General features: G+C 45.6%; 1 protein-coding gene across 1 annotated transcript in view; it reads right to left on the bottom strand.

The window, feature by feature from the left end:
• Positions 1 to 14,797, bottom strand: part of SLIT1 (slit guidance ligand 1) — a 463,725-nt gene that overhangs the window by 94,558 nt on the left and 354,370 nt on the right. The window contains exons 12-17 of the mRNA XM_075348376.1: positions 10,138 to 10,209; positions 7,625 to 7,768; positions 5,447 to 5,610; positions 5,145 to 5,168; positions 2,077 to 2,221; positions 527 to 601 (exon numbers count right to left, since the gene is read on the bottom strand). Coding sequence (XP_075204491.1) covers positions 527 to 601; positions 2,077 to 2,221; positions 5,145 to 5,168; positions 5,447 to 5,610; positions 7,625 to 7,768; positions 10,138 to 10,209 — 624 coding nt within the window. The remainder of the gene's footprint in view (positions 1 to 526; positions 602 to 2,076; positions 2,222 to 5,144; positions 5,169 to 5,446; positions 5,611 to 7,624; positions 7,769 to 10,137; positions 10,210 to 14,797) is intronic.

Genomic DNA, 14,797 nt, shown 5'->3' on the forward strand with positions numbered 1-14,797 from the left:
GCATTCAAAACGCTGCGTTGTGCAGTACAAGCACAGTGAATGGGATTTATACAAATTTCCTCCCCACTGTATTTTTTTTCTGCAGTGTAAACTGACCTGTGGCACAGCTTTCCGAGCCACAGCATGTCAACTTTTGTTTGCGGAGACGCAAGTGTTTCAGCAGGGAGAACAGAGCGAGGGTCTGCAGCACCCAGAATCCTGATTGGCAGCATGGGCAGCTGCGGGATCCTGCAGAGACCACTCAGGTCTCTGCAGAAGAAGACACGCTGTGTCCGTCATGCAGCGTGGGCACATACCCTTAGAATCTAGGACACCAATCTCAAGTACTCAGCTCTCCAACATGTCCAGGCGTGAAACTACAACTCCTAACATGCTCTGGCGGAAGCAGTGCATGCTGGAAGTTGTAGTTTCACACCAGTCTGCAGGTGTTTCTTTATCTGCCCCCTTATCAGATGCTGACAAAAATAGTCTATTTGAGAAACTTTCCCCATGTACGTCTGACCGACTAGCGCCGATGGTCACTCACATTTTCTTGAGGTGCGGCAGTTTCCTGAATAATCCGGTAGCCTCTAAAGTAGTGATCTCATTGTTGTTCAAGCGCCTGAAAATGTGAAGAAATAAAATGTTTAATAAAATACAACATAATAAATATGGATCAGGGACAATGCATTTTAAATACATGGAAGTACTGTATTTTTCGGACTATAAGACGCACTTTTTCCCCCCTAAATGTTGGGGGAAAGTGGGGAGTGGGGGGTGCATCTTATGGTCTGAATATAGGGCTGCGACCGGGAATGAGGGTGCTGCGGTAGAGCGGGCTATCGGGGGCATGAACAGGCTGTAGCAGCCCGCCGTGACCACGTGGGCCCGCTCATTACATATGCACTGCATCCTCCCGCCCATCATCCCTCATCACTAAAGCCGGCGCTGACAGGTGGGTGGGGGAGGTGCGCGCATAATTAACAGCCGGCCGTGATCACCCCTGGCAACTACAGCCTGGAGTGATCATGTGCGGCTGTATTCACTGCCCCCCGCACATCATCATCAGAGCGGGGTGCAGTGAAGTACGGTACACTTACCAGCCACTTCCGTTCCGTGCAACATCGCGATCTCCTCCAGTCTGCCGGTCAGCTGATATGTGTAGAGAGCGGTGAGCACAGCGATGACGTCATCGCTGTGCGCGCCGCTAGTCTACACGCAAGTCAGCTGACCGGCACACAGCAGGATGAGCGATGCTGCAGGGAAGTGACCAGCGACGGCTCCACACAGATCAGCGGCGCTGCTGCCGCCACAGACAGGAGGAAGAGCGATGCTGCATGGAGCGAGGAAAGGTGAGTATAAATGTTTATTGTTTTTTATGTGATACAGGATACAGGCCATATAGCAGGATGAGGGTATATAGCAGCATAGGGCCATATAGCAGGATGGGGCCATATAGCAGGATGAGGGTATACAGCAGCATAGGGCCATATAGCAGGATGAGGGTATATAGCAGCATAGGGCCATATAGCAGGATGGGGCCATATAGCAGGATGAGGGTACACAGCAGCATAGCGCCATATAGCAGGATGAGGGTATATAGCAGCATGGGGTATATAGCAGGATGGGGCCATATATAGCAGGATGGGGTATATATAGCAGGATGAGGGTATATAGCAGGATGAGGGTATATAGCAGCATGGGACCATATAGCAGGATGGGGGTATATCACAGGATGGGGCCATATAAAAGGATGAGGGTATATAGCAGCATGGGGGTATATAGCAGGATGGGGCCATATAGCAGGATGGCAGTATACAGCAGGATGGGGGTATATAGCAGGATGAGGGCATATACCAGGATGGGGTACCTTAGCAGAGAATTTGGGGACATTACCCCCATAGCAGTGTCAGCAGCAGATCCTTGCCCCATAACAGTGTGTCATGACCACATTTTTTTGCTTAAAATTCCTATTTTCCTCCTCTAAAACCAGGGTGCGTCTTATGGTCCGATGCGTCTTAGAGTCCGAAAAATACGGTAATGAGGGTCTGGAGCGGCTGCACTATGGAGTACTATTAGGAGGGATCTCATACATACAGCTCGGCCGTAGACTGCGGGATGCGCTCGGGGATTTTCGTCATCTTCAGGTTGGAGCAGTCCACTACGTTGGATTCACATCTGCACTTGGGCGGACACACCACATCGCTGTTACATTCGCTGCTGAGCTGTAGATCCTCCGTTCCTGCAAAAACAGCAAAAAAGGATAAAATGTGATTATTACTAATAGCAGCTCTTTAATATTTTCATCTTTATTATTGGTGGATGTTTATTTGTTGCATAACATTAGAAAATAACAATGGTACGGAAAAAAAAAAAACAAAGAAAATGCTTCTATTGTTACATTTCTATTCTGTATTATTATTTTGTATAAAAACTTTGATTTAGTTCTAAGATACAAATAAATACAATCCAAATACATAAAATAACAGCGCCCCCCTCTGGAGGCATTCAGGCAGTTTTTCTTTTCTTATTCTGGCCACTTTTTATCCCTAATATTGCACATGATTATCCAGATTTTGCTTGAATTCATGTGCAGCTGTTTTATCATTGTGATCTCATAGGAACGACTGATAACAAGTCTGTGCAAAATAGAGGTGCAGGGTACTGTATAGCAGATAGAGTTGCTAGTGATCATGTATGTACATGTTGCTATGCATATTTAAATAGAGGGAACATTAAGAGATGAACGAAGAAATGTTTATGTTTATTACACTCCGGGGTCCATTAATAGCCCAATGCTCTAATACTAATTCTAAAGTTATCCTATTCTAGAACCCTGCATTGTGAAATTCCTCAGTTATTCCTCCTGAAAATGTATGAAAAAAGATTACAATTGGGTGTTGTTAATGGGGTATGTCCATATAATTTGACAATGTCCATTACTAATCAGATATTGTCTGGGAGGACATTCTTAGTATAAGGGCTCTTTTCCACTTACACATAGCCAGTGATGCGAGAGCATTGGAAGGGATATGCTAATGACCCTCTGCTACGGGTGTCAGCCAAGGGTCATGCAACTGTGATGCGATTGCAAGATTGCATCACAGGTGCGGAGAAGATGGAGGGAGCACTTTCTACCCATCTCCTCCGCTGTCTGTCTCTGCATGCACCGCACTGCAGTCGTATAACATGCGAGTGCGGTGCGATGTTTCACACGCTCCCATAGACTTGTATGGGGGTGCATGAGCTGAGATTCACTTTAAATTGCAACATGTTGCGATTGCACAAAGAGCACGATTCGTATCGAGAAATAACAGGAAAGAGGAAACTGCCTCATTGATTAACACTGGTGCGAGTTCAATCCGATTTTTTAACGAATTGCACTCGCACAAAAAAATTGCAGGTGGAAAAGAGCCCTAAGGCCATGTGCCCACGGGAGCTTTTTGCTGCGGAGTTTGCCGCGGAAAACCTGCGGATTTTTCTGGATTTTCCAGATAAATCCGCAGGTTCTAGCATGTACAGGCACTCCCCATGTTACCCTATCGGACATGGGGAGTGTCTGTGTCCACGCTGCGGAAAGTGCGGCTGCGGAATCTCCTGCGGAGATCCCTCAGCCGCACCTAACTGCATGTCAATTATTCATGTGGATTTACTTGCGGAGATCCCGGCCCTCCGCTATGGAGATAGAGGCCGGGACGTCCGCAGGTAAATCGCGTGAAACTCCGCATGTTTCCCGCAGCTATTCCGCTGGAAACTCGCAGCTAAAAATAGCTGCGGCTGCCGGCGGGCAGCTGCGGGAAACATGCGGCCGTACCTGCGAATATATCCGCAGGTACGAGCGTCCCGTGGGCACATGGCCTAAGACAGCTTATGCATCAGTAATATTATTTTAGTGGTTTAACGGGAGAGTGGGAGAGAGAGTGGGAGAAAGGGAGAGTGGGAGAGAGGCAGAGAGAGAAAGAAAAAGGGAGAGAGTGGGAGCAAGGGGGAGTGAGATAGAGACAGAGAGAGAGAGAGGGAGTGAGGGAGTGAGGGAGAGTGGGAGAGAGACAGAGCGAGTGAGAGAAAGGGAGAGAGGGAGAGGGAGTGAGAGAGAGTGGGAGAGAGGGAGAGTGGCAGAGTGAGAGAAAGTGAGGAAGAGAGAAGTAGAGAGGTAGGGTGGAAGAGGGAGTGAGGGAGAGAAGGAGAGTGGCAGAATGGGAGAGAGAGAGAGTGAGAGAGCAAGAGAGAGAGAAAGAGGGAGAGCGGTAGAGTTGGAAAAGCAGAGCATGAGAGTTTGAGAGAGGGAGAGAGGGAGAGTGTGAGAGAGTGAGAGTGTGAGAGTGTGAGAGAGTGAGAGAGTGAGAGAGTGAGAGTGTGAGAGAGTGAGAGAGAGTGAGAGAGTGTGAGAGTGAGAGTGTGAGAGAGTGAGAGTGTGAGAGTGTGAGAGAGTGAGAGAGTGAGAGAGTGAGAGAGTGAGAGAGTGAGAGAGTGAGAGAGGGAGAGTGGGAGAGTGGGAGAGAGGGAGAGTGGGAGAGAGGGAGAGTGGGAGAGAGTGAGAGAGTGAGAGAGTGAGAGTGTGAGAGTGTGAGAGTGTGAGAGAGTGAGAGTGTGAGAGAGTGAGAGAGTGAGAGAGTGAGAGAGTGAGAGTGTGAGAGAGTGAGAGTGGGAGAGAGGGAGAGAGGGAGAGTGGGAGAGAGGGAGAGAGGAAGAGTGGGAGAGAGGGAGAGTGGGAGAGAGGGAGAGTGTGAGAGAGGGAGAGTGTGAGAGAGGGAGAGTGGGAGAGAGGGAGAGAGGAAGAGTGGGAGAGTGTGAGAGAGGGAGAGTGTGAGAGAGGGAGAGTGTGAGAGAGGGAGAGTGGGAGAGAGGGAGAGAGGGAGAGAGGAAGAGTGGGAGAGAGGGAGAGTGGGAGAGAGGGAGAGTGTGAGAGAGGGAGAGTGTGAGAGAGGGAAAGTGGGAGAGAGGGAGAGTGGGAGAGTGGGAGAGAGGGAGAGAGGAAGAGTGGGAGAGAGGGAGAGTGGGAGAGAGGGAGAGTGTGAGAGAGGGAAAGTGGGAGAGAGGGAGAGTGGGAGAATGAGAGAGAGTGGGGCAGTAGGAGAGACACAGCAGAGAGAAAATCTTAGCTACTCTCCCGGGCAACGCCGGGTACTACAGCTAGTAATAATATATTATCCACATGGACGTACCTGGAATAAAGTATTGTTCTTTAGCTGTACAGAAAAAAAAAGAGAAGAAATGATCACAGCACAGTTTGTATTTCACTGTTTTATATAAACTGTTATTACACAGGATTAGAACAAAACTGTCCATCTGTTCACAGGTCTATCACCTCAATGGAGCTGCAATGCAATACCACACTCTACCCATGGACAGGGGTGGCGCTGTTTCTGAAAAAAGCAGCCATGTTTTTTTTTTCTATCCTGTGTAACCCCTTCATCAGCACAGATTGCGGAGACATTATCAGCACTGACTAGTAGTATGAACGCACCTGAGCATCTGAACTTCTTGCTTTTAATTTGACCGATGCGTTTGTTGGCGAGACGGCGAGGGCTGGCGCATCTGGCGCCGCTGGTCTCTATGGGATTAGTTCTTAGGAAGTCTGCTAGCCACTTGAGGTTACAGTCACAGATAAAAGGATTCTGAGCCAAGTGCCTACATAAAAAAAAAATAAATCACATTCTGAGGAGTGCCACGTTGGAGGGGCAGAAAGGGACAGAGCGCTGGGCGTCTCCCATCTGGGGGCACCAGTGTCCTTTCAGCAGGGCAGGGATTTCAGTATGTCAAGGCTGCAGATTTGACTTAATCTTATAATTATATGGCGGCTCCTGACGCGTTTCGCACACTTTTTTTATAGCGTTACACGTACAATCTGGAAACGCGTTGGGTCATGATGATACATTTCCAGCTTCTCAGTCAAACACTGTGTTCCCTGCTTAGCACCATCTCTCCTCTGGTTAATTGATAGACTGTTTGCTCTGGTACCTGCCTTCGACCTGTCAATCTACCCAAGGAGGACGTTGATAGGCAGCCGTGACAGTGGGAAGTGCATTGTCACGCCCCCCTGCACTTACAGCCTGAACTTAAAAACGTGAAAGCAGCTCTTTCAGATAATAAAATATTCGACATTCTTAACTTTTAACCCCCTCATGACCAAAGACGTATATATACGTCCTTGGCCGTGTCTGTCCCTTTAATGCGTGCTCGTGCGACGAGCTTGCATTATTCCTCGCTGAAGCATCGCTCTGATCAGCAGAAGTGATCGGATAGTGCAGGCATAAACTAGTAAAATCAATTAAAAAATTGTAAAAAAAGTTTTAAAAAATAATTAAAAATAAAATAATTAAAATAAAAAAAATATTTGGTATCGCCTCATTCAAAAATGCCCGATCTATCAAAATATAAAATCAATTAATCTGATCGGCTAGGGACGTAGAGAGAAAAAAAATGAAAACGGCAGAATTACTTTTTTTGATCACCGCAACATTACATCAAAATACAATAACAACTGATCAAAATATCGCAAAAGTTGTATAACTAAAAAAAATGTCAGCTCAAGATGCAAAAAATAAGCAGTCACCCCAAAAATGACAATGCTACGGGTCTCGGAAAACAAAGGTGACAAAAGAGCATTTTTATTTTATTTTTTACAAATTTTTGAATTTTTTTTCACCACTTAGATAAAAGTAAAACTATACATGTTTGGTATCTACGAACTCGTACTAACCTGGGGAATCATAATGCCAGGTCAGTTTTACCATATAGTGAGCATGGTAAATAAAAAAACAAAAAAACAACCATGGAATTGCACTTTTTTTGCAACTTCACCGCACTTGGAATTTTTTTGCCTGTTTTTCAGTACAAGATGGGGCAGCAAGAATAGTGTCATTCAAAAGTACAACTCGTCCCACAATAAATAAGCCCTCATATGACTATATTGACGAAAAAATAAAAAAGTTATGGCTCTTGGAAGAAGAGGAGGATAAAACAAAAAAAACGGAAAATCCCCCGGGAGTGAAGGGTTACATGGCTACACAATCGTATACATCGTTAGAGGAGATAAAAGTTCCTGCAGGATCCCTTTAAGGTCTCCCCGGGTCCAGACTAATCCTTATTAAGGCTCAGATGCCTTTGTGTATATTCATCACTTTTCAAGTAATGCAGAAAACCGGCTTTTAAGATATTTCTGCCCTATCTATAAGAGTTATCAGCACTGCAAGCATTGACTTCTTATGTTTGATAACAGCAGCCAATCAGAAGAGGCAGGGATGCAGGGAGGAGGGAGAATAGCCTGACCAATAAGGAGACAGAGGCGTGTCTTAGACTACCCCAGACCACCTGTGGGAGCTGTAACGGAGCTGTAGTCACAAATGTACAACTCTAATGGAGCTGAGCTGAAAAGCAGCCAAGAAAGTAAAGATCAGTTAATCATTCCCTTTAAGTATCACTACTCACAAATATCTTATTTGACTAGACAGACACTTTAAAAAATTGATTAAAAAAATGCTTCAAATACTCTTTGATGGGGACTTTAAATTGAATCCGTTTTCGAAACGACATGCTAAACCAGATCCCAGCCGTACATGCGGTATGGCTTTGCTGCGACTTGTAGTTCCCATAGCATGCACTGGCTAACATTGCTTTTCTGTAGATATTCAATGGAGCTCACAATGTCTGGATGGCGCGGAGGGAGGAGAAGGTTCCTTTTGCCAAACTTTGGATCTTATTGTCGTACAGCGACAGCAGGGAAAGGTTCTGCAGGTCCTGGAAGGTGTCGGCGCGGATGCAGTTAATCTTGTTGGCATTCAGAAGTCTGAGCGCAGGAGAAAAAAAAAATTGACTAGAATAAGTCTAACAAGCCCTGACATTACGACTGCATTGATTTCAACTTAAAAGTCATTTAAACAGCCCGGACGAGCGCTCGGGGTAATCAATCATCATTCTGCGCTCTTCCCGAGTTACCTTCATTTCATACGTCTTATCTAGGATCAGAAATGTAGAACTCTGGGAATACAGTATATATATATATATAAATGGAATGGAGCACTTTCATCCTCTCAGCATGGCGGGTAAGAGAATGAAAGGAAACAAGAGCAGAGAACTGGTGTAACACAAATAAAAAGAAAACTAGTAAAAACTTAAACCCAAAAAATCAACGACATTTCCACAGTTACTTCCTTCTAAAGTATTTTCATGTCTGTTCTTAAAGATCAAACATTCGTTAACTCGTGGACTCGTGCCCATGTGCTTATGACAGATTTGTGTTTTACCCATCCTATACTGCAACTCTACATGCCTCTATGCCTCTAATTGTGGCAGGGAACATTGTGTGTGATACTACAGCTTCTAGAGGAGGAGATAAACGTACCATTTGGAGGCGCTATATATTGCAGTCATCATACTTACAACTGCTCATTTTGCCTTTCTACCCAGTTAATCCTTCTCTTTTCTCTGCTCTATATAGAAACAGGAAGTCACTTTTCCCTGCATAAGTCATCCCCTTCTTCAACTGCTGACCCTGCTGCTCACTTCACCTCCCTATGCAGGGAAAATAAACTTCCCGTTTCTACAAAGAGCTTAGAAAGATTCAGTTTGTCAGTTTTTAATCTTGTGATGTAATAGACCTAATGGAAAAGAGAAGAATTAACTGTGTACAAAGGCAAAATGAGCAATTGTAAGTACATAATGCTATAAAATAAGATGACTGTAATATATTAAGAGGATAAATATTTGGATGGTGTTGCTTCTTTAAAGGGGTGGTTCACTACTCTGCAATAGTGGCCACATTCCTGTAAAACTGATAGGGAAGGCTTTTTGCAAATACCTTGCTCGGCCAATTCTGCCTCTGAGCGGTGCTATTGCAGTTTGCTCATTCCCATGAAGTGACCCCCCCCCTGGGCTCCATGACCTCTGAGATCCGGCTATATCACGTCAACTTCCAGCTGACCTGACATCCCCAGTTTTCCTGAGTGAATGGGCTGTGGGCGGCGTTTCACCACTCATCACAGCCCAGTGTCACAGCGCAGCATGTCGCGTGCACTCTCCATCACTGCAGAGCGCCACAAGCAGGAGCAATGCTGTGCTGGGACGAGCCGTAAAAGACCACCCATAGCCCAGTTATTCACGGAAACTGGGGCCGACCTCGGTGATGTTGGGTCAACTGGAAGTTGAAGAGACAACACCGGATGTCAGAGGTCAAGGAGCCCAGGGTGGGGTAACTTCATGGGGATGAGCATCGCTCAGGGGCAGAATTAGCTGAACAAGATATTTAGAAAAAGCCTTCCCTATCAGTTTTACAGAGATGTGGCCATTAATGCAGAGTACAGAACCACCTCTTTAAGTCACAGATTTTAGTGTAAATAATTTGTGAGTCAACATTTCCAAGTTTTTTATCCTTTAAAATGAACTTATCCAAAAAGTGCTGATTGCTGGGATCCCCCTATCCTGAAAGCCCCAAGTGAATGAAGTGATGGCTGCACATGTATACCACCGCTACGTTCTTGGTCTATGGGGCTGACGCAGATGGCTGAGCACAGCGCCCAACCGTCTCCGACCACAATGAATGGAGTGGTGCTGGGCATGTGCTGCCATTGCTCCACTCAAAAATGGAACTTCAGAGCCCAGTTCAAGCAGAAGTCAGAGAGATTGGACCCCAGTGATCAGCAAGTTCTCACTTATCCTCTGCATGGTAGATAACTGGATAACATGAGAAACAAACATTGCTTTCCAAAATGTCAAATCTCTTGTTGCAAATTTCCTGCAAATTTTCAATATTGAATCTGCACAGAAAATCTGCAGCAAACCAAAATGCAACAGAATCGGGTTTTATAAAACCTTTATCAAGTACTGTGCAGGGTTACATAACTTTGTAAGATTTCAGCACTTCTTTCAGAATTCCCCTTAAGTTTAATGTGCAAATGGGGGCTACATAATGCTATATGGGGCTGCATAATACTATATGGGGCTGCATAGTGCTATATGGGGGCTACATAATGCTATATGGGGCTGCATAATGCTATATGGGGGCTGCATAATGCTATATGGGGCTGCATAATGCTATATGGGGGCTGCATAATACTATATGGGGCTGCATAGTGCTATATGGGGGCTGCATAGGGCAAAATATACAAGAGTTCATCTATCATATGCATGCAAAGAAAAGAAAGATAAATCCTTACTTACAGAAGCTGCAAGGCATGGAGACCACTAAACACACCTTTAGGAAGGTCTGTAATCTTGTTGCCATATAGGACACTGGAAAATAAATAAATCCATTATTAACAAAGTTAAAGGTATGAGCAAAGTTGGAGAGTCACAGGGTTAAGAATTTTAAGGCTATTGATACCTTTGGGGGCATTTTTTACTTAAAGAGGACCAACCACCAGGATTTTCATATATAAAGTAAAGCCAGTGCTATCCTGGCACTATCATGCTGATTCTATACATACATGTAGTTGTGAGATCGGATGTATACTTTCTGAAATAGAGGCAAGTAAAGTTTGTGAAATGCACTGTTATTTGATTGATAGGTGCTGCAGAATATCTAATAGGTGGGTCTGGTTTTGCTAGTTATTCCCAGCCCTGTCTGCCTGCCTGTCCTTCCTCCCTGTAATAAGAGAAACAGGGGGGAGGAAGGACAGGCAGGCAGACAGGGGTGGGAATAACTAGCAAAACCCGACCCACCTATTATATATTCTACAGCACCTATCACTTAAGTAACAGCGCATTTCACAAACTTTACTTGCCTGTTTTTCAGAAAGTATACATCCGATCTCACAAGTAAAGGTATATATAGAATCAGCATGATAGCGCCAGTATAGCACTGGCTTTAGTTTATATAGGAAATTCTGGAGGTTGGTCCTCTTTAACCTGTATTGCCATCACATTCCGACTCCTTCCTGGGGAGAGGGGGAGAAAAGTTTAGCTCTGATCAGGAGAATGGTAAGGCGCAGGACTCCGGCATCTCCACCATTAGAGATAACCCTGAGGCCAGAGATAGCCTAGGATCGCCTAGCGTGAGGGACAGTATAGAAGCCCCCTGTCACCAACTAACCTACAGTCAAAACAGTTGAAAGTTCAACATTTTTTTTGTAAAAAATCTCATTATATGATGGTTCACGAGAGAAGAGACCCAGCTCATTCTGCAGTCTAAGTACAGTGACACCTAGAGGCTATTGCAAGGGATTTTTAATGAAACCCTATTGCAAGCAATTATTATAAAAAAAAATTGCATGTAATAAAAAGACATTTTTTTTTTTCAAAGGTGTTCATATAATTAAAAAAACAGCAGTCTCCAATCAGAGGCCAGCCGGTCAGGCATGCTGGGAGTTGTAGTTCTGCCACAGCAGGAGATTTACATTATTGAAGCTACATCTCTGCTGGAGCAAATTAGTATGACCGCCTTTCAAGTTATTGGATTAATATTTTAATAACAGCGAGATATAAAAGAGTCTGATTTTCAGTAATTAACGGGTGGAAGGAGCGGTCCTGCGCTCGTTCTCATTTAACCTGTTATATCAAAGTCTGACTAATTGGATTGGAAGCACAAAATCTGCGGATCAGACTCCAGAATCTGCAATCACGCTGCGGAGAAATGATTAACAAACTATTGAGCGGTCAAAGGTACCTGTCTTGGTGAATGATAATTGCTTTCATTTGATGACACCATGTGAGCTGCACACAACAGATAAATGCTATCTGCCAGCGCCTATTAATACACGTGTGAACGTTCCCACTATTTATAGATTTGCTAATTAATACACTCGGTCTCTGGATGTAAATATCCACATATTACATATAATGATGCTTCTCTGATCTCGTGTGCTGCCCCCTGCTGGCTGAGAATTCTGCGGCCACATCCAGGACGACATTCACCTGATCATAGACGGAACCGACCTGATTTTAATGAAAAAAGACCTTGCTCTTTTTCATAAAAAAGTGTTTTCTTTTTTTCTGTTTTAACTATTTCCCCATGAGCACTACTTTTTCCACTCGTAGCTGGGAAATCTTCTACAAAAACGCTCAAGTTCCCCATTGACTTCCATTATACTCGGCTGCTCGAGTCATTGCCATTCAAGTATCCAACTACTCTTAACAAGTGCCGAGCACTCGAGCATGGTAGTGCCCGCTCATCACTAGTTACGAGTACAGAGCACCCGAGCATGGTAGTGCCCACTCATCACTAGTTACCAGTACAGAGCACCCGAGCATGGTAGTGCCCGCTCATCACTAGTTACGAGTACAGAGCACCCGAGCATGGTAGTGCCCGCTCATCACTAGTTACGAGTACAGAGCACCCGAGCATGGTAGTGCCCACTCATCACTAGTTACCAGTACTGAGCACCTGAACACGGTAGTGCCCGCTCATCACTAGTTACCAGTACTGAGTACCTGAGCATGGTAGTGCCCACTCATCACTAGTTACGAGTACAGAGCACCTGAGCATGGTAGTGCCCGCTCATCACTAGTTACGAGTACAGAGCACCTGAGCATGGTAGTGCCCACTCATCACTAGTTACCAGTACTGAGCACCTGAACACGGTAGTGCCCGCTCATCACTAGTTACCAGTACTGAGTACCTGAGCATGGTAGTGCCCACTCATCACTAGTTACGAGTACAGAGCACCTGAGCATGGTAGTGCCCGCTCATCACTAGTTACGAGTACAGAGCACCTGAGCATGGTAGTGCCCACTCATCACTAGTTACCAGTACTGAGCACCTGAACACGGTAGTGCCCGCTCATCACTAGTTACCAGTACTGAGTACCTGAGCATGGTAGTGCCCACTCATCACTAGTTACGAGTACAGAGCACCTGAGCATGGTAGTGCCCGCTCATCACTAGTTACCAGTACAGAGCACCCGAGCATGGTAGTGCTCACTCATCACTAGTTACGAGTACTGAGCACCCGAGCATGGTAGTGCTCACTCATCACTAGTTACCAGTACAGAGCACCCGAGCATGGTAGTGCTCACTCATCACTAGTTACCAGTACTGAGCACCCGAGCATGGTAGTGCCCACTCATCACTAGTTACCAGTACTGAGCACCTGAACACGGTAGTGCCCGCTCATCACTAGTTACCAGTACTGAGTACCTGAGCATGGTAGTGCCCACTCATCACTAGTTACGAGTACAGAGCACCTGAGCATGGTAGTGCCCGCTCATCACTAGTTACCAGTACTGAGCACCTGAGCATGGTAGTGCCCGCTCATCACTAGTTACCAGTACTGAGCACCTGAGCATGGTAGTGCCCGCTCATCACTAGTTACCAGTACAGAGCACCTGAGCATGGTAGTGCCCGCTCATCACTAGTTACGAGCACCTGAGCATGGTAGTGCCCGCTCATCACTAGTTACGAGTACTGAGCACCCGAGCATGGTAGTGCCCGCTCATCACTAGTTACGAGTACAGAGCACCCGAGCATGGTAGTGCCCGCTCATCACTAGTTACGAGTACTGAGCACCCGAGCATGGTAGTGCCCGCTCATCACTAGTTACGAGTACTGAGCACCTGAGCATGGTAGTGCCCGCTCATCACTAGTTACGAGTACAGAGCACCTGAGCATGGTAGTGCCCGCTCATCACTAGTTGTTACGAGTACTGAGCACCCGAGCATGGTAGTGCCCACTCATCACTAGTTACGAGTACTGAGCACCTGAGCATGGTAGTGCCCACTCATCACTAGTTACGAGTACTGAGCTCCCGAGCTTGGTAGTGCCCGCTCACCACTAGTTACCAGTACTGAGCACCCGAGCATGGTAGTGCCCGCTAATCACTAGTTACGAGTACTGAGCACCCGAGCATGGTAGTGCTCGCTCATCACTAGTTACGAGTACTCAGCACCTGAGCATGGTAGTGCCCGCTCATTACTAGTTACGAGTACTGAGCACCCGAGCATGGTAGTGCCCACTCATCACTAGTTACCAGTACTGAGCACCCGAGCATGGTAGTGCCCGCTCATCACTAGTTATGAGTACCGATCACCCGAGCATGGTACTGCCCGCTCATCACTAGTTACGAGTACTCAGCACCTGAGCATGGTACTGCCCGCTCATCACTAGTTACGAGTACTCAGCACCTGAGCATGGTAGTGCCCGCTCATCACTAACACTACTACTATTAATAGTAGACATTACTAGTCTCTGTTCTAGCTACAAAATGGGTTTGTTCACCTCTGAAGTTATTTTTTTAACTTAATTAGTTAATACTTATGTTCAGTATTTGGTCAGTATTTTATATCAGTATTTGTAGACACAACCAGGAGTAGAACAATCAGAGGAAAAGTATAATAGAAACACGAGCTCCACTTCTGCATTTTTCACCCACTCCTGATTTTAGCTCATACAGACTGAGGTAACATACTGACTAAATACTCACCGTGTGTACGTGGCCTTACAAGAAGAAAAACAACCACATGAGAAAAGCCTGAAATCTGGATCAGGCTGCAAGCTGTATATCAGTGACTTGGACATCAATATCGAAATTAAGATTGCACACTGATACTTAGTGCAATTTCTTAACTAATGGGAACACTCTTACTAAGTTTTAGAAACAAAAACACGAATTAAAAACGAATGAAGATCGTTGTACTGCTGGAAGGTGAACCTACGTCCTAGTCACACGTTATTTGCAGCCTATAATGGGTTTCTCTCCAGAATTGCCCTGTATTTAGTTCCATCCATCTTCCCATCTACTTTGACTAGCTTCCCTGCCTCTGCTGAAGAAAACCCCCCCCGCTATACCATGATGCTGCCTCCACCATGTGTGACGGTGGGGATGATGTTTTCAGGATCATGTGCAGTGTTAGTTTTTGGCCGCACATAGTGTTTTGCATTTATCCCA

The sequence above is a fragment of the Anomaloglossus baeobatrachus genome, chromosome 5, assembly GCF_048569485.1.
Source record: "Anomaloglossus baeobatrachus isolate aAnoBae1 chromosome 5, aAnoBae1.hap1, whole genome shotgun sequence".
NCBI lineage: Eukaryota > Metazoa > Chordata > Amphibia > Anura > Aromobatidae > Anomaloglossus > Anomaloglossus baeobatrachus.